General features: G+C 38.2%; 1 protein-coding gene and 1 long non-coding RNA gene across 4 annotated transcripts in view; one reads left to right on the top strand and one right to left on the bottom strand.

Moving 5' to 3' along the window:
• Positions 1-19,505, top strand: part of BANK1 (B cell scaffold protein with ankyrin repeats 1) — a 130,574-nt gene extending 111,069 nt beyond the window's left edge. The window contains exons 11-14 of one of the 2 annotated variants that reach the window (XM_010710042.3): positions 8,151-8,219; positions 9,906-10,078; positions 16,112-16,161; positions 18,880-19,505. In XM_010710042.3, coding sequence (XP_010708344.1) covers positions 8,151-8,219; positions 9,906-10,078; positions 16,112-16,156 — 287 coding nt within the window. In that variant the 3' untranslated portion in view covers positions 16,157-16,161; positions 18,880-19,505. The remainder of the gene's footprint in view (positions 1-8,150; positions 8,220-9,905; positions 10,079-16,111; positions 16,162-18,879) is intronic. The other variant, XM_010710041.3, reaches the window with a different exon arrangement.
• The window catches only part of LOC104910731, a 57,926-nt gene that overhangs the window by 13,812 nt on the left and 23,486 nt on the right, over positions 1-20,628 (bottom strand). Inside the window, exons 4-11 of one of the 2 annotated variants that reach the window (XR_004159633.1) lie at positions 19,163-19,178; positions 18,367-18,511; positions 17,137-17,274; positions 15,925-15,971; positions 14,875-14,990; positions 14,580-14,756; positions 13,213-13,324; positions 4,126-4,221 (exon numbers count right to left, since the gene is read on the bottom strand). This is a non-coding gene — a long non-coding RNA (uncharacterized LOC104910731). Of the gene's footprint in view, positions 1-4,125; positions 4,222-12,121; positions 12,664-13,212; positions 13,325-14,579; positions 14,757-14,874; positions 14,991-15,924; positions 15,972-17,136; positions 17,275-18,366; positions 18,512-19,162; positions 19,179-20,628 lie in introns of those variants that run through there. The other variant, XR_004159634.1, reaches the window with a different exon arrangement.

Genomic DNA, 20,628 nt, shown 5'->3' on the forward strand with positions numbered 1-20,628 from the left:
AGTAGTTCTTTCTACAGCAGGTTTGGGAGGCAGAAGGATGAATCATTACAGTACCTTGCAAGAATGCAAGATGTGTACGGGGAGTCTGTTAAATTACAAAAATCTCAAAATACCTGCTTTTGCTGGGATGGTTAGAGCAGAGTTTCAAATCTTGGTCTTCCATCATAAACGTTCCAGTGACTTGAAAACCCTTACTGTGAAGATGCCTTATTTGGAAGGTTGCTTTTACTGTCTTCTATTGCACTGAAGGGTTTCTGCTTTGTCTGCCCAAACTGTTCACTAAGGAGGAGACTTTCAGAGTGATTGCTTTGATGGGCCTATGGTGCTTATATACCATATACGTGAACCTGGCTTTTATAAGCAAGTAGTGGGAGACAAATTATGGTACTGTTGTTCTGTGAAATCAGCTTCTGTTTCAAGTTCATTTATCTGCACCATAAATGAGAAAATTAAAAGCATTTCATTTGGCAACTTAGGCCTCTGCTTCCCTTGGCAGTCACACTGCTTCCAGCTTGGGGGTTTCTCATTCTCCTATTTTGTGCAGGCATTTTCTGAGACAGTGAACTGTTAGGCAGAAGTGACAGAAATTCAGGTGGAAGATTTCTCTTGCTATTTGTTTGTCCTTTCCAGCAACTGTTAAAGTTATTCATCCAGTCTAGCAGTATCCCTGTCTCTGGTGTAATTTATTAAAAATGCTATAATCAGAACAGAAAAGATTGTTTCAGCAGTAAGAACCAAAACATTTTATTCAAATCTATCCCTAAAATCTGCATGTGTTTGCATCCGTTGCTTTATAATTTAATCTAACTGATGTAAAATAAAACTGCTGTGGCTAGTACATGCAGGCATTTTTCATCTCTCAAACAAACAGATGATGGTTTCAGGTTTTGTTTTCATATATTATGTTAAAAAGAGCGTTGCCGAAGATGCAAAGTCAAATAATGAAAAAGTTATAAGTTAAGGTCATTTAGTAGTTTTACTTCTTTCTCCCTGCCACAAACATTAGGATACAATCCTTAAATATGTATACTGCTGTTTATCCCGGGCATTTTGTTTCATCAGGTATTTAAAGTGGATGAGCATAAGATGCAAAACTCTTCCATTTTTGATTAAAATGTGATTCCTGCCTGCCCTAGGTGCTGTGTTATTCCATATCCACTGAGCTTTTGGACACCCAGTACAAAGCAATTAGAATGCCATGCTTTGGATATACACTGTTCTGTAGCACTTTACTCATTCAGAGCAGAGATCCCATTGTTTTCAGTGGCTACTGTGAGTGATCAGAACTTCACATTCATTAGGATATCTAATCCTGAGTCAGCATCCTGATATCAGAGACTTGTGAGCCTGTGCTAGTTTCAGTGACTTGTATGGAGTTATGCTGGGACCTTGGTGGAGAGATAAGTTTCACAGAGCAGCTTTTAGTTACCCAGGCATCCTTCCCCAGTCTGTATTCCATATCCATTCACTAAATACCTTTTAAATTCTAAAACAGATAATATTTCTGTAAGAAACAGGTCATCTTCACTACACAGCTTTGGTTGATCTTCAGAACCATTCCCTCTGATATTCAGTAAGATCCAGGTTCTGTGGGAAAAACGGGGATACAGAATGGTTCACAGAAGGACTGTACTAAAGCTGCACAGTCACCTGTAGTTTGATCTTCATGTGCTCTGAGAGTTTGCAGAACAAACAAGCTTTGAGCTCTGACTTACAGGGGCTGTTGTGCTAATAGTCTGCAGAGCTGCAAGGGAAGGATTTCTTTCTGTCTTTGTTGCATCCACAGAGGGGATGGAAAACTATGGGGTTGTTTATTGACAAAAAAAAAAATAGTGTAAGCATTGCATAACAAAAATGGATTGTGTTTTGGGGCTTCTGTTTTAATTTAGTTTTTCTGTCAATCAGAACAGAGCAAGTGGCTGAATTCCCATGACAGCTTTCAGAACACACTGAAGTCCATGAAGTTATGAAAGAGCATCTTCTGCTTTAAGCAAAAGCGGCACTGTTTCTATGAGAATAGCAACAAAGAGAGCTAGCAAATAGCCCTCTTTATAATTAGAAGTAGCTTTCAAATACATGGTGTCACAGGCTTGCACCAGGCAAAAACCCTGCTCTGTGTAGATTACCACTTGGTGCTGTTGATTAATGGAGAGCAGAGCTTCACAAGCCCTTTTTATAGTCACTTTCAAAGTAGGATCTACACTTTGAAACCTAGGCAGTATATACAAGTAGGGCTAACTGAGCTACTGGAATTTATTGTTTGAACAGTTTACCTGGATTTACTGACAAATCTGGAGAATATGAGTGACTTTAAAGATTTCAAGCATAAGCATTCTAGTAAGTTTGGGTTGCTTCATTTATTCCTTTTTCAAAACTTTAATGAGTGTGCAAATTTTTGAAGGGTCACTGCTAAGCATACTGCGTTTGTTGTTTAATGTAGACCACTGCAAGAATTTTGTCTTATATGGGGAAGGTTCCTTAGTCAATGGAGCTGCAAACTGATTCCAAATAACTAGCTGTCCAGATGCTGTGCACTCTTCACGTGCTCCCTTTCCATTCCTCAGGTGCTTAGTATTCCTCTGTAGGTTATTTCAGTGCTGGTTGGTTGTTGTTGTTGTTTTTGATGGTTTGCTGCCAAAACAACTATTAAATAAATGTATGAAGGTGTTGTGTTTTCAGTTTACAGTGAAATTTAAATACTCCATGTTGGATACCATTTTGGCTGAGTGGGAAACCTAAGCCCCCAGTACATTCTCAGGATAGGTGCATAGGTCTCTTTAATACATCTGTACCACTTTTGAAGTCTAACCTAGCAGAGTCTCCCAGGGCATGAGGGTTACAGTCCTGTCATGGCTGGATCATTTATCTTCTGTCAGAGAGAATCAGGACCTGTGGAGAAGGCTTCTCCACAGCATGGACTCCTGCCCTACAGCATTGGAACAGGCTGCCCAGAGAGGTAGTAGAGTCACCATCCCTGTAGAGTGTTCAAGAAGCACGGAGATGTGGTGCTGAGAGACATAGTTAGAGGGCAATATTGGTGGTAGGTGGAGAGTTGGACTGGACGATCTTAGAGTTCTTTCACAATCTCAGCGATTCTTTTATTCTGTGAATAAAACTTCATATGTTGTAGCCTTTGCTGCTGTACAAAACTTCCATGAATCCCTGAACGAACGCATCCTCTGTACAGTGGAAATATTTTACTATATAAAGATGGAACTTCACACCAGGAGAAGTGGAGAATATATTTCCCATTTACTCTTACAGAAGAAAATAACATTTAAGTTGCTCATCAGTGCAACATAGGGCATGCAAAAAAAATAGCAGGTGGTAAATATTTTCAGGGAGGCAAAATAGTTTATGTCCAGAATAGACAAACCCAATTGTAATGAGGAAGAAAATCCAAAGCAGAATAGTTAATATCTTGGAAATTTATCAGGCTGATTACTGTGAACTACAACGATCACATCCTGAGTTAAAAATTCTTATTATGCAGATGGTTTAAATGCTCTGAAGTGAGTGTTCCCAAACCAAAGCCTTGGAGCACATGCAAACTACAAAACCTTTATGTCCCACAGAGGGATTTTCCTCCAATGGAGATAAAATACTGCACTGCAGATGAATTTCATTATGTATCTCCAACCAAAGAAATGTTTTCCCATGGAAAAAAAATACTAGGAACCACTATTCATCTATCTTAGAACACCTTATAGAGATCTGGTTAGGAACTGGTCTGCTATGTTGATTCTGTCAAATTTTTTGCTGTCTTAACTTTCGTAGATTATAACGCCTACTGAATAAGGCAAGCAGAGAAAAAACAGTTTTAGGATGCAGCCCAGTTGAAAAGTAACCCATACTAAATGGCATGGTTTAGGTCAAACCAGATAGTCTTTCCCTTTTTGCTTTTCTCTTCTGAAATGCAAATGCAGAAGTATATTTATGTTTTACACAGTGGAACAAATATTCTTGAGAATGTTGTTAGAGTCCTTCCACCTTCCATACTAAGCTAAGTTTAACTGATGACAAGAGCAACAGTGTGATGTACAGTAAGTTTGCTGACATTGTTCTTCTAACTCACCCTTTACTCTTTCTATAAAAGCAGTTCCAGTATTGCTTTGGTTGTCTTACCTTAATATAGGGGAAAAATTGTCTCTGTGCAGCGTCCTGTGGTCACTCCTAATCAAAGTTGCTGTGACTCCAGGAGCTTTGGAATCTGACTGCAGACTGAAAAGAAAATTGCTGGTGAGCGTGCTTGGTTTTGCATTGTTTTCACATTGTCATTACAATGGAATTCTTTTCAAGGACATTTTACTTTTCATCTGGGAAAATAGGAGTTTATCAGCCCTGACTCACTGATGATGCTGTGCAAAGTAGGGGCTGACAGCCCATGCAGTTGTAGTGAGCGGCTGATGCTGGAACTGTAACTCAGACCGCATGCATTGACCTGCATGTAGTGGGGCAACGTGACAGTGTGGTGTTCCCATGAGTGCTCTTGACATTGCTTAGTCTTTATCCTGATGAAATGACTTGTGTACTGTCAGAAATGTCCTAAGAGTGTCTGACAGTGTGTTTAGAACAGATCAGTTTCTGTACCAGAGCAGATGTAGTCACAGGTTTTCACACACTGGCACAGCTAGGCCCTTCTGATGGTGTGAGCTCATTCAGACACCACTGCCACCGTGATGGGGCAGCTTCTGGGTTTGAGCCACCTCTGCTACCTTGCACAGCACTCTTTCTACACAATGCCTGGACAAGGCTAGGCCAGACTCACAGGGCTGCTGCACTTCTGTTCAGTGCTCAGCTGCATGCCTTGGAAAATAAAAAGGCCATACTGCTTACAGTATCTCATTTCCTTAGCTGATTTGATGTTATGAATCACCAGAATTTTTGTCTTAATCTTGAATACGAAATATTTTGTATAGTTTTAGGAACGGTCCTTAATCATCTCTGAGCATTGCATCTCCAGGGCTCACCCTGAGCAATGCTCTGTGTGTAAGCAAACAATACTGGCTAAAGGAAAATGAGATCTAAAAAGATGTGAACAAACATCTGCATAGTTCTCATCTCCTGAATAAAAAGCATCATCCTACTTTATTCTTTCCTTGCTATTCCCTGTGTATTTGTCATCCCTCACCGTGCTACATTTAATTTACAATCTAATCCACACCAAAAAAAGAATTTGTGAGCTTTATTTGCCTTGGTATATGCATGCACAGTTGAACTGTTTAAATATTGTGGCAGGGGGAGATGGAATAGGCAACGATAGGAGTCTCCCACTGCAACACATCCCAGCTAGCCTGCTAACTGACTCCAGTTTGCAACCAAGTTGAGATGTGTTAATAAGTGCAATCCTAGTGTATTAATTAATTTGCCTTGTGTTTCTATAAAGATTTGGTTTTCCCTGGATTTTAATTTTGAATGTCTCCTAAACAAAACAGGGCAGTAGATAATTTTGTTTGGAACACCAGCTCAACGAAGCTGATGAATAACTGCATCATTAATTTCCCTAAGCAAACTGAATTCAAATTAATGGTGGTTAGTGGTTGTTTTGCTGTCTCTTCTCCTTTGCGTTTGTTCTGCCAAAAGTGTTGAGTAAGTAGCATCAGGGTGATGGTATGATTAGCTCACACATTCTTCTGGAGGATCAGTTAATCAGTCAAGCTTTACTTGAATCAGCAGTATAAAGTGCAAAACTGCTGTGTGTTTTTTAGAATTAATGTGGCTTCATAGTGTAGACAGGTAAAGCAAAATCTAAATGACAAACCACATCCTTGCATCTTACCAGTACGAGCTGACTGCTTTCATAATGTAACTTCTTCCACATTTTGATTATTACATCACTTCATATTGGCCCATCATCAAGCAATTTTTGAAATGTCATTGTGCAACTATAATTCCTTAACATCCCAGCTTTGTGTTAGATGCTCAGCTCATTCTGAAAATCAAATTCATGTTCTTTATGTCAACCTATGGCTATTGTAAAAAATTTGCATCGTCTCTTTCTAGACACTTTCTACTCATCACAGTTCTTGTTAAGTTCTCTATCATTCTGTAGCAAGCAGAGTATTTTATGAAACAAGAGACTTAGATTTTAAATATTTCAGTTTTCTCTTTAGGCCATACAAAGAACTTCATCTGTGTTGTGTAGCAACCAAAGGGAGGGATATTTAGTTCATAGTATTTGACCTGTACAGGTACTTCAGCCAGGCACAATGTGATTATGAATTGAAATGGACTGTCTTTATGATCTTACAGATATTGAAGATGCATGTTATAATAGCAGCACTGCAGTTTTTCAGTTGGATTATCTGTGGCAGAGAGGATCTGAAAATATTTTTCAGTTGAACAACTATGGCATTTTGACACCTAAAAAAATGCTATATTGATAATATTGTCTTACTATAGGAATATTCACTATATTCTCCACAAGAACAGGATGGATCTCTGTACAAAGTGACCTGTTTATTTCATTCTGCTGAGTTCCAGCAGTAATTAAAATGTGAGAATGAAAGAGTGAATCACTTGAGTCTTCCCTAACCCTGTGGCAGTCATGCAGCAGTGTGTGTTCATCTTTCCAGGCATTCCAGAAGCAGGAATAATTTGTTTTCATTTACTTCACCCACACTGAGTACTTGCTGCCAACTAAAATAATTTCAGCAAGATGCAGCAAGTAAAGTGGTTTTAACAGTTTTAGTTTTAAAAACTAGAAGAGTAATTCCATTTCTGATTACTCCAAGACTGCAAAACTCAGCAGAAATTTCATAGCCTATCAATTAAAGTACTTTCCAATCAGGGATATTGTGGAGTGCATCCTTCCTCCTCCTTAGACGGTGGAATTCTGGCTGCCTGCATGACCTCAGCGCTGAGGTACTTCCACTTCCTCTGTTCAAAGAAGTCATATTTCAAGTAACGCCACAGCCACATTTAGGAGGATTCTTTGGGAATCACAGAGAGGAGTACTACAAATGTTAAAATATATCAGTATTAGGCTGAAGTTAGAGATGTAACATCAACAGATTGGATTGCCTGGATAGTTCTTTTACTCTATCCATTTAACCTGTCTGATAACATTTTCAGGAATACCAAGTCCCCAGCTGTTTTCATTCATCATCTCCTCCTGCACTGGCATACTCAGGAGTCCTGCTGTGTAGAAAACACCCTCTCAGGAGCTGTTCCTTCTTCACCTCTCCATATGGCATGTGCAGAGTTTAAAAGTCACCGTGCCCTTGATGCTCCATTTCACAAGTTTCCTGAGAGAAACTGCTGCATCATATGCGGCTGTCTGAGCAGACAAGGAGCAAACTGAGGATGCTGGGTTTCCTTGGTCTGTGTGAGCAAGGAGCCCAGCCTGCGGGGTGCCATGCACAGCATGCTGCTTGTGCACAGCTCTGTTGTACCTGGCCTTGGTTCCAAAGCAAAGATTTGTTTCACTGAAATGGCCACGTATTGCTTTGTAGCAATGTCAGTAAGATGACTTCCCTGCAAGGTACTGTTCTAGATTATCAAGGGGATTTCGCTAAAATCAGAACTGAGAACTAATGGGAAATGCATCTCTGACAGCAGTTAAGTTAGAAGCCATCTGGAGTTCACATATGCTGCCTGCAAAAGTTTACAGCGTTTCAGGGCACACCCAGGCTGGCTGTACTCTTGGCGCCTCACAACAATGGAGTGATGGGCAAGAATTACAGAAAAAGCAGTCAGGATTTGCTGTTCTTGGAGCCTGTACTAGCTAGAGAAAAGTATGCCTATATTCTCACTTAAGTACTGTCATTATTCTCAGCTGGTGCTATTGGTTTTCCTGCCTTAGCTTTCTCCCAAAGTAAGATACAGGCTATAGCTATAGTTGGTATCATCTGAAGAACTCTGAGACTGAGCTGTGTTAGTGTTTTTTCTAAACAAGTAATGTCAATATAATAAGTCTTATTTTATTCAAAGCTCTTTTCATGATATCTGTAATATCAGTAATCCTAACATTCTGTGCAACAGAACGATTTTTCAAGTAATTAATATTAGACTGACAAGTGGTTGAGAAATACTTTTAGGCTAGAATAAGATGTATTTCAGCCTGTTTCCATGAGCCTCTGTTCTTCTTCCAGAATTCATGTCTTTTATTATCATTTTTGACTAACTTCCTTATGTTCTTAACTTTGCAGTGTTTCAGCAAAAAGCCACTCAAATGCCCAGTGACTATGACAAGATGTACTGCGATGCCAGGAAGCACGGTACAGAATTCAATTTAGCTCTTTAACTTCTTTGGTGTTTTTCAGCAGAACTAGTGGAGAATTGCTGTGACTTGATTTTGACTGACTTAGCATCTATTTTCCTGCATGTGATTTATATCCTTAATGCTATCACAGCATGAAGAGATCAGATTAAAGAAAGAAAAATAAAAGTTACAGTCCTTTGGGAGAGATTTGTAGAGCCAGAGTTACTTTATGCCTTTCTGTTTGCTTTCTCCATTGTGATTAAAACCAAGTAAAGGAAAGACTGGAGGGCTCAGCTGTGCTCGCTTAATTCCAGCCATGGAAAGGCAGCAGTGAGTGGAGCCTAAGTTCTCTCCTGGGTGCCCCAAGATCCGTGTAAAATGAATTACTGGTGGCATTCCAGTTGTTATTTGAGTTGTAGCACATCAAAATGTTGCTACCAAATTCCTTTAATGGTACCCTAAAGTAACTAGCAATGTTACATACAAAATGAATGAACGCTGAGTGAATATTTTTCTTATCTGTTCTTCTAACAAGTAGACCAGGATTAAAGCATATAGAGCAGCATGCGATAGCCTGGTTTGTTCTGTGACAGGGAGACTAGAGTCTCCAGTGCTACTGGTATGAGAACTAAACCACTGAGGAAAAGAACACTTCTATATCTTATTGTGTGTGTGTGGTCTGATCTCTGAATTTCATTTCAGATGCAAGTCATTAGGGTTATCATTCTGTCAAAATAGAAACAGTTAGCAGAGATGAAAAATAAAAAATAGAGATTCCTGCCAAACATGCTAGTATGGCATGTACTCAAAGGGAGAGAAAACAGTAGCTGTTTTCTTCATTTTCTGAGCACAGTCCTTCCTCACTTAAAGGTATAATTGCATAAGACAGCAGAAAAACTGACCCAATTAATAATAATGTTTTAAACTCTTAATCTGACTGCATTCTCTGTGCAGTTTGAAACAGGTACTTCACGGTCCCTTAGCAACATCTTCATAGAGAGATAGATCCCAGCCATCTCAGTATCAATATCCTGGCTATAGCCATGATACACCTCCTTGGACCAAGCCGTGAATTTGATAGCATATGTCTCCCTGACATTTCCCTTCAGTTGTGCACCTGCACTGTAATCTGTTGGAGGACTAGAGACTCTGACATCTTCTCATCACTCAGTGTATCTGATAACTACAGTTGGGGAGAAAAAGAATCATGTAAAATTTCATGGTGCTTTCTGACCAGATTTCAACCCCAGCTTTTGAGAAACAGTGTTTGAAGTTGAGGAAGGAGTGGGGGGGGAAACACTGTGGAAATGCTGTGTCTTAACATGTCAACAATTTCCTTTAAAATGTCTGTACTATAGCTTTAGCACTGTAAGGAAATTACTGTGTGAGCTGTCACTAATGGAGAGTCTGTGAATACAGGCTATAGTAATGATTGAAATGTTTAAGAAAGATCTTGCTCGCTGCCAAAGACTAATGGTAGATACTTCATTGATTCGTTGTATTTCTCTCATTTAGGAAAAAAAAAAAAAAAAAGGAATGAGAGAGAGAGAGAGAAATAAAGGGGTGGGGAAAGCCACCCTAAGGATGGTGACTTTAACTAATGTTAAATGGCAAAATCGCACTTAAATGCCTTTGGAAAAAGTACTCGGATCACAAAGGAATTAAATGAGTTACTAATGTTTATCTCTACATTTTGTGGCAGGATGCAGAAAACACACTGACATGGCAGCTGTGAAACACAACATCCCTGCTGAACGGGAAGATCTTATCCATGTTCAGAAACAACTGAAAAAGGGGGCAGTTTATGTGGACGAAGCCCTTGACAGATGCAAACAGTGGCAGAATGAAAAACAGAGACTGCAGACCATTCCACAGGTACGAGTCTGAATATTTATGTTTCTTGATGGAATCTTGGTCAGAAGTTTGGAAAACAAACTCTTGTACTTGGGTCCTCTATATGAGATCAAAAATTAGAGCTGTGATTTATCTTGTCATGATTTATACTCCATCAGCTCCCAAGGAACTTGCTGCTTGTAGATACCTGTTTCCACTGGTGCTTACTGGAGATGCTTCCTGAATTTATTTTGGTTGAATTTAGGTGCTACTGCATTTGGTTAAAATCCCAAGCTAAATACGTAGATCTCCTAAGATTTTATTTTACATTGTTAAGTGAGGCATAGGTACATGCATCTTTTATGAAACCACCATCTTTCTGTAGCTGAACAAAATAAAGGTGCTTTTGAGCACCGTCAGCTAACAAAAATATGTCTACTTCAAACATACATTGTTAATATATATTGACTGCATCAGGCTTTATGCCTGTCTGAAAGTGTTGATTCTACCTAGAAATTCACAATTCTCAGAAAAGCTCTTCAGCTCCTTTATATTCAGTGAATGGAGTAAAATGAAATGCACAAAAACAAGATTTACAAAAGCCCACACAGTGAGTCACTGAAAAAATTGCATCAGAGCAGATGATAGGCTGAGGAGAAAGGCACAGTGAAGAAGTTTGTTAATTACTTCCAACAAGACAGCTGGAAGAAGAGGTTATGCCCTCATTTTATATGAGGTCATACATTAACAAAAATAGTTTATTGTTGCCTCTTGAATAAATCTAGTAGAAATCTAGTAGAAAGAGGAATACTGGAATACTAAGGCTAGTCTGCTGCTCTATGGAGTGGGAGAGCTATCAGATACTGCTAACAAGGAGAGATTAAATGCCCTTTTGTTTGTATTCACTGAAAAAAATCAGATGAGCTTTTGTCATCACAATGGAACACTTATTAGCAAAAGCATGAGGCCTTAGAACAGTTTAGATGTACAGCCCCCAGACCATGCACCAGCAGCACAGTACGAGCTGTTCTCAGCAGTGTTGGGGTGTCCCTCCCTGAATCAAGCTGCAGCAAAGTGGCCAGATGGGAACAGCAGTGCTGCTCCCTCAGCTGGGGAGTTACAAAGGGAGGAGGTGGACTCTAATGTGTGCAAAAGATAATAGCATAGGTCTTTTTTGTTGTTGTTAACATGAAGATGCTTGTATTTGAGGGAGGATTTACTTGACCTGATTTCACTGTTTCAGGGAAAGGGCTGCTTATACCTTTCATCGTATATATGAATTTTGTTTTGTGCCATAGAAGTTTTTCACTGTTAACACGCAACATAACGAATTAGCTTCATGCTATCACTGCAGCTGAGTAGTCTTTCCTGGGATTTTGAGGAGGAAAAAAAAATCAGTTGTCTAATGTTAAAAATTAAATCTCAAGACTGTAATTTAGCTCCAGAATCAGTGTAACTTGCTGATGGAAAACAAACACCACAGGACTCAGGGTAGTGTTCAGAATGCTGGAGTACAGCTTTATAGAATTATTTATTATTTCTAAAGCAAACTTCTATTATTGATTCTTTATCCTTTAAATAAAAAACACGAATTAAGTGTGCCACCTTAGGTCCACCAGTACAGGAAAGAGACTAGAACAGGAAAATCCAAATGGTAAGTTACACTTTCTTTTGGCTTTCAAAACACCAAAGACTTGTAATGTTAATAAGTACACTGCTAAGGTGGGATGCAAAGCATTGGCTTCATAATGAGCATAGTCTGCATCTTTTTACAGTTAAGTTCAGTGAGAGTTAATGAGGGAGAAAATTTAGGGGGTTGCAGCTCAGCTTTTCTGTTGTCATTATTTCCTACTGCTTTGTCAGATTAGATTAGATGATTCCTTTATGACAATTTACTTGATGACTTGGGTATTTTATTTGTAAATCAGCTATCAGTTTGCACTTGCAAATTCTTGATGAGCTTTCTATTACCACAATAGTTCAGAATTGTGATTCAATAATCGAAAGCTATACTATTAGTCATTTAGAATGTTTTTTACTTTTGTGATTCAATGGTCTCTGCAGCTGAATAAATCACCTGTACTTCCTGCAAATTATTTTGTTGTTATGAAAAGATTGTTTGGGGTGGTACTGGCTTTAGGCCTATGATTTCTCAAAACTTCAGTATATACAAGTTCATGGAGAAAAAACGTGGATTTTTTTTTTTTGAACACTGGATTTAGTAGTACAATCTTTGAATTTAAATTAATCACAAATGATATTTCTTTTTGTACAAGAGAGGAAAAATAATCCACAGTACTGCTTTGATTTGTTCTATTAGACAGTGTTATATCTACATAGACTTGATAGCTGAGATGCTGTAAATAAGTGAAATTTTTTATTGGCCTTGTGGCAGAGTTGCAGTTCAGACTATTTTGGCTTGGTAGGGGTGCAGCAGCCTGCAAACGAGTGGGCTGAGTCTTTTCAGCCTTCATATGATGCTCAGAGCTAAAATCTATTCTCTGTAGACAAGGAAAAGTTCACTGTGATTGACATGAGATTGAACATTGGAAAGCACTTGGCTGTAGGATTTTCTTTTAAGGCCACATCAGTCTGGTCAGTATTGTTGTCCTCTCGCCAGCATTCAGCTAGTTAGTAAAACATAGAGGCAGAAATATAGTAGCAACACCAGAATTTAAAATTTACTGTAACAATGAGGCTTGTATTACCCAGTAACTCAGCTAATGATCACTATGTCCCCTTCTGATCTTAACCTCCCTGCCATCTGTTATGCTATTTTATATTCTGTGATGAATATAAATAAGAAATACAATGGGAAGAATCATTATGTAGACCCTGGTTCTGTCCAGCAGTACACCATCAGAAATTTAAATCCTTGAAAGTAAGAATTTTTACCAGATGGAACCCCACATCTACAGCTGGAGTGTATTAATGATGAGTAAAGAAAGGTGTCAGAAAAAGTATTATCTAAATCCAGATATGAATTGCCTGAATCAAAGATAATTGCATTCTTTTCTCCTTAATAGTTCTAAGGAAAGCAGAACAGAGAACATTCACTTTTGAAACTTTCTGTACCATATGCCATTGAATAAGACAGTGCTATGGATGTTAGCAGTTTGCAGATTTGTTTAACAGACTCTGATTTTTACACCTGCATATAGACTCTCTAGCTGTACCTTTAAGATCATGAGCTTTTGCTGCCATGTTTGAAATCAGGATTTGGATATCCATTTTCATAGGTTGTTTTTGAAGACTTGATTTGGAATTTAAACAGATCATATCAAGAACCTGTTAAAAAAGGAATTTGATTTTTAATGAGAGAAGGAAATATATGTTATAAATAAGTGAGGAACATAATTTTTAGTTTCTTGATAAGTTTGATCTTCTTCCACTGTAATGAAAGTTATTAATGAGAACAGCAATAAGTTCAATCTTCCATTACAGCATTTGATGATATCTTGAAGTCCATGTCTCAGTTTGCAAGTTTAATATAGGATCTAATAATGTGCACATTTAAAAAAAAATGAATTTGAAACAAAAAGGAAGTTCTGTCACACTTGAGTGCAATTTCTACAAAAAAAAAACTAATTTTAAGGACAATGAAATAAGCACTAAGCATGTAGAATGTTCATTTGTGGAAAAGTACAGACACTAATTAATCTCGTTACCGTATATGTAGTATACAGTCTTATCCATAGACATTTAATATCTTTTTTTCCAATAAAGGATATAAGTCAGCCATCAGCTCTACAATAATAAAGCTTTATTAAAGTTTAATGAAAATACATCCTTGATCTGGGTACCAAAGCTCCATTTTCAAATGTGAGCAGCCAAGAAAATTGGGGGAGGTATTTAGGATTTTCCTTGGCAGCTTTCCTGAAAGTGCTGGTAGTGCCTGTTGCCTATGGGAAAATTCATCCCTAAATTAGGCTTATATCTGATTTGGAAAGCCAGCAGAGAAGTGAGGCTTCTACAGGCATTCAGCACCCCTGATTTGTAGCACACACCCATTTTTTAAAAACCTACGCAATGCTTATCTGCACCTTTTAGGCATTTGAACTACCTCTATGAGCATTGCTTAGCTGTTTCTGAAAATGAGATTTAAAAATCTGCCTTCTAGTTCAGTTACATTATGGCACCTTACATGCCACATCCCACAGATTTAGTCATCCAGCATCTAAAAATAAGTCCAAGACTGTAAAAACTACATAAGATTCTTTAAGAATTGCCTATAGTTAGATAAATCTCTCTTCATAGCTGATCTCTGTGGTACCTGGAACTTGGTCGTGTGTTAGGGATACAGAGTTTGCACAGTATTACTGAATCTTACTATTGCATAAGAAGATTACTCATCCAAATACGGAATAAGTGATACTCTGTTCCCCTTATCGCAACAAGAACTGAGTAGTAGGTGTCACAGTTTCACTGCTGGGTAAGGAGCAGGACAGAAGCCGCAGATGATGAACTCAGATGGACTTCAGAAGACTAATATTACATTATGCAAATACTAACCATTAAAAAAAAAAGACAGTCAGTAACTTACATAATAGTTTTAAATGAAGGTAGATCTCAGGAAGCACATCAGATGCTTAGTCCTCCGGTGACACCTACGGGGCAAACGTGCAATTCAGTCTCCAGCTCTTTGTCAAGACTGACACAGAAGGTGGTCTGCTGAGGAAGGCAAAGGGCTTTTTCCACAGAAATTTCACAGGGAACTGGACTGAAAAATATTTAATAGCTGAGCTGTTAATCAGTAGGTACTTAGACAGCTGGTCATTAATAGCATCTCTCTGTCACTGAAAATGGCATTCATATCCAAGAAATAACAACTTCATTACCCATTGCTATGCAGATACCCACTCCTCTAAGGCACTGCATACAGTCAGTCATCACTCCAGTAAAAGCAATCTCCAGCAAAATTTCTTCCAGATTGTGATTTCCAGCTTTTAGTTGCCTATTACAGTAAAGCAGACAGTAAAGTTTAATTAAGTTTGCATAACCAGCTGCCAAAGACCAAATCTCTTCCTCAGCTTTATCCAAAAGGCACACAGAAGAGCACTACTCAACTTTCACAAACTGTCAGTTCATTGATTAATTTTGCTATCCCCAACACTTGGCTTTGATCCACAGCCCTCATCAGCACCTTGCTTTCAGTCCAAGCTGCTAGCAGACTGCTTATTCAACCGTTTGCTCCACTCCAGCATGCAGGTGGTGTCTAAGCAGATATTTCCTGAACCAGCACCTCAGTTGGAGCCTGTTTACCAATAGGAATACAAACAAAGCCTCTCATTTTGGCATGTGGATCGCTGGGAATCCAGACTACCTTACCTAATCCTGTTATCCCAGTTGAAATAATTCAGCACTTTTTCAAGAACCTATAAACACTTGTACATGTCACTAAAGGGTGTGGAAGTCATTACAAAGAAAACAAGTTTTGTGTTTTTTTTTTCTGTTGTTTTGTTTTTTTTTAACCTAAACAGTACACATTGCAATCAGGACTGCCAGCACTGTAAACGTATTTGTTGAAAATTTACAATGGTATCTCTTGGATTTGTGAAACTACAGCTTTAGCTTGGCTTATTTCCAGCTTAAGTATTTTGTAGCTTCACTTAATGCTTACAGTATTAAATATGTAAGCATATACATAAGTAATAACGACATTGCAAACATAAATAACAAAAATCAGTTTCCTGCCCATCTGTCACCAAATCAGGCCTTTGCGAGGCAAGCCACAGTTAAACTGTTGACTAAAGAATTCAGAGAGACAAGTGACTTTTCTGTGTACCCTCACAAATGCACTCCTTTAACCACTCAAAGAGGCTATCCTTGCTGTTAAAAGTACAAAAGTACAAAACCCACCTCATGTCATTCTCCCACACAACACTCACCTATTTTTGTGGATGCTCTATTACTCCTCTGCTCCCAGGGACACGTGCTTATATTTGAAGGAAAACACACAAAAGTGACTCATGTACATATTTAGTGAAATATTAACTTTGGAAGACGTTCTGTACTGGCCTAATTTATCTCTGATATATACATGACTAGTCATTAATTGCATCTATTTCTTTTTAGCGTCCAATTAGGACTCCAGCAGAGAAGGAAGAGATGCCTAATTAACAGAGGTAAGAGCATGTATACAAAAAAATACACAAGACATTATTTGTCATGGAAACTAATGCTTGTGGAAGTACTTTTCATCAGAGTTCATTCGCATAACAATAGAACGGAAGAGCATCTCGATCAGAGGTCTGATTTCACACACACAAAAAAGAAAACATAACCATCAGACATCCTGGTTTATATTAGACATTATTCAGTCGGGCTTTAACCTGTTCTTCTGACAGCAGGGCAAACATGCAAGCAGTTAGTCCACTAAAAGGCTAAAAGCTATGTTAGAGCGTAGCCCTACATGCAGAATGCACATGCTCATTATTTAAAACATACTCAATATTTAAAGTTGTATAGGTGGAAAAATGTTGTATAGAGTCATACAGAAATGCTGATTAATCTGAAGACTAAAGCTCATTTTAGTGCTAGAAAACTTCCCCCTGGTGAGACGTTCTCCCTGAACAGCAGGATTTCCTGATGTTTGTTTCTGATTTTGGCTATCTTACTTTTTAGCATCTAATAAGATCTGGAATAGTTTGTTTTGTTATTATTTTCTACCTGTGTCTTTCTATGTATAATCACATAGCAGTTTAAAACTATATGTATACCTTTCAATGAAAATTGATCATTAGGCTTGCTGCTAAGAAATAAGAGTAAATAAATGTTTTAGAGTAGTCATCATTTTTGCTTGTTTACTTGTATATTTTAATCAATTCTGTTTTCAGACTCTGTTCTGAGAACAGGATTACCAGGAACTGAACTCAGCTCAGCAGCTGAGGCTGTAGGCAAACTCCATGAATTATCTTGTATTTATTCTGAGCATGGGACATAGTGCAATAATCACTTGGTAAATTTACTTTGGTTATCCCTCATTTACTGACAACGATGAATGGATGTTGTTATAAGTTTAAGGCCAAGAGTAAGAATGCCTGCATCTTTTTAGCATGTCTATAAGTCTTGTTCTTGAGATCTTTACAAATGTACGGTACCTCGATTTTCACAGGCACTGGATTTCTTTGGTTTGTTGGTCTCCACAAGAACAGTCTGGGCAGAGCAGCTCCAAAAGTTGTATTTTCTTCTTCAGCTTCCTTGCTTTCTTTCAGATAAGCTTAGAACTTGGTAGAATACTGAAAATTTCAAAATTGAAGTTTCAGTTATGAGCAGTATTTTGTATTGTTTGAGTTATAAAGGGGACCAAATGTGATTTGTTCACAACGATAAAATGATACAACTTAACTTACCTCTGAGGACAAATGTAATAAAGGTTTTGAATCAAATTAACTAATTATTTGCTTTTCCAACTTTTCTAAGTCCGGAGAATGATATGTTTTATCGATTGTAGCATTTGGGGATTTTTTGGTGGCACTGAAAGTGGATACCCTTCTGTGAGGTCTTTCCTGCCACTCTTTTCCACATAAAAGGAGAGGGTGGTTTCTCCCAGTGAGAACTGTATTCCTCTCATTACTGGAGTACAGTGCCCACCATAAAACAGGTACCTCTTTTCCTGCTGCTTATCCTCTAACATTTGTTAATATTTGTTCAAGCTTCTCCATAAGTCTCATAAAACTAAAACTACCAGCCCTCTGACATGACCTGAAAATGAAAGAAATTGTCGCTCCTCTTCAAGATGCAGCTCAACTCCAAAAGTGGCTTTTCGTTATGGCTGTTCCTTTGAGTAGGGCTGAGGTTACCTACACCAAATGGTTAAAAAATAGTTCTGAAGCTGGAGAAAATTGTTACAGTTAACAATTTGGTAATAGCAGAGGTGCTTGTAAGCTACAGATTGCTGATGTGAGATGAATTGTTCATGGAAGCAGGTGAAATTACCTCTAAGATTAGAATAGGTGGTCTCTGTCAATTTTGGAAGGTGAATTGCATGTGGGAAAACCTAGAAAATACAGTTTGTCTTGCACATTCTGTAATTGTTCTTGTGAATTCTCCAAATTCAGAGGATCTCTGCTTCTACAAATAGACCTCTGTAACTTTCTTCTGTTTTCTGTCTTCAGACTGGTACAGGCACATGATAGTACAACAGCACTGAAGATGCCACTAGTTGAAAGGCAAAATATGTACATAGGGGCTCACACACTGTAGCTGTAAAGCAGAAGGATAGCCCTGGTACGTTGGATTTGAGGATTTTTCCTCCCTCCTTTACCTCACTCACAGGAAGATTGCCTTAAGAGAAAAACAACAAGGTTTAAGAGGAAATGTTCATTTACCTGCATAGACCAGAAAGCTTGCGTGTTTATGGTGAAGTTCTGAAGTCCTCTGAGAAACCACGTTTGGTGCTTATAGTATCAGTGTCCTCCCTCAAAGTAATGAGAACATTCAGTGTGTACCGTGCCTAGGAGGACTGGACTATTCCTGAAAGAAATAAATCAGTTAAAGTTAAAATCTGGGGAAAAAGAGAGTTGTCTGTTAGCAGTCCAGTACCAATTCCTACTGATGTATTTTCTTATGAGAAGTTGTGGGGGAATCTGAGTGTTTGATTGCTGCAAACCGGCAACTATTGCATTTTATTGCTAATATCCCAATTTTCCAAACAAAAACAATGCAGAAGCTCTTAGTTATTTAACCACTCAGACCATCACACCTTTTGATCCAGCAGGTGGACTGCGTGGTTGAGTTTCTCACGCTCATTTCAACCATTACTATGTTCGATCTTATTTAAAAAGAGAAAAAAAAAGAAAGAAGTCCATTCAGTCATGAACATTATTCATTACTTCTTACAGTGCAGCTCTTCAGCCAGCTGTGCATCACTTTCCCCAGTCTGGCACCCCGTGTGGCTGCACCTCAAGAGGCTCTGGTCTGGCACACAGCACAGCAATGCAACCTCTCTGCACCATCACCATTGTGGGATCTCTCACCTGGGCCAGCTCTGGAAGAAGTCCACTATCACTTAAAGCAAATGAGTACAATTTCTTATGAGGTCAGCACTGAATTTCAGTCTTTCTTTGCCAACTTTTTTGTCCAAATGACAGCTGAAGATATATATATATAAGATGTATTGCATACCTTGATTGCTTTCAAACTGCTCAATTTTTCCATAATGGTTGACATTGTTAAGTAGATTTTATACATAAGAGAGGAAGAAAATGAAAAGTTAAAGATTATGATTATATAGAGATAATATGCAAAATTTAGTTTTTACTTTCTATTAGAACGTTTTTGTATAAACTTTATGGAAACTTTATTTCCATAGGAATAAAAATTGTACTTTGTGAGTTTTAACACACATAGACAAAATTAAACTAATTTTCTAAAGTAAAACTGTACAAATTTAAAATGTAAATCAGAACTAATTATGTACTACTGCATTAAAGTAATTAAAATAATTGTATTTAAAGGAAAATGTTTTGTCTAATAAATTGTTTAATATCAAGCCATACCCAGAATAAACTAAAAAGAACTTTCATGGCACTTACGGAGCACAAGTGAAGACACAAAATAGAGTTCATGGGTAGAGTTCATGCAGAATAGTCTGCATTTATGCAGTGAAATAGTCCATTATTTAAGTGAGCGTGTGATGATACAGGAGCATGTGCAGAAGGTTTGTTGATACACACAAGAGGAGAAAATGAACACACATCCAACTTGCAGAGGGTATAAAAGAATATTTGATCTTTTAAGTAGTAGCTTACAGAGACTTCTCCAACCCTTGTTATCTGAGTTTTCTGGAAACAGCATTAAAAAGCAGCCAAACATACTACTGTCCCAGAAAGCCTCACAAAGATCATAATCTTTACCCTCCTCTCAGTTGCTTGTTATTCACTTGTTATTCACTGACATCTTTAGGAACCCAAGATTTTCAAAGCAAGCTCCCCATCTATGAGAGACTTAGAGTTTTGTTAGGAAAAACTTTATAATCAGAAACCTTCAAATTATGCACAACTCCTGATCCCTGGCTACATGTTAAAGTGACCAAAATTTGGAAGGTGGGGGGGTGAGGGTGGTGGTGGAGGATTTGATGTTCAGACTTACGAGCCTTGAGGGTCATATTTCCTCCATTTCAATCACTAACTTACTGTGCCAAGAACCATTACAAATAAAAGCAAGCCAAAAAGACATTATTGGGATTTTATAATAATGAGAGAATTTTGCAGAGGAGCATTAGTGTCCACATATGGTTTTAGGCTAATTAAAATTCTATTTTAAATGGGCTGATTAAACATTTTCAGGAAATTATCTGTTCTCTGGGGAAACCTCCCATTTCTGTGAGGAGCACTCCCACAAAAACTGCAGATGTATTGCTATGAAGTTATAAATATTCAGTGACTGCTGTATCAACACAGCAGCACAGCTTTGTATTCTGTACGAAGACTTCTCTTGAGCTGCTTGAGCCACAGCAAAAGCCTTGAGATGTAGAATGCTTTCCAGATCTGGAATGACAGCCATTGCCTATGACCTCAGGAACCTGGCCACGTGGACATGGAGTGGGATATATTACTTGAAAAACTTAAATGCATTTAATCTGCTTCCCC

Source organism: Meleagris gallopavo, chromosome 4, assembly GCF_000146605.3.
Source record: "Meleagris gallopavo isolate NT-WF06-2002-E0010 breed Aviagen turkey brand Nicholas breeding stock chromosome 4, Turkey_5.1, whole genome shotgun sequence".
In the NCBI taxonomy this organism is placed as follows: Eukaryota; Metazoa; Chordata; class Aves; order Galliformes; family Phasianidae; genus Meleagris; species Meleagris gallopavo.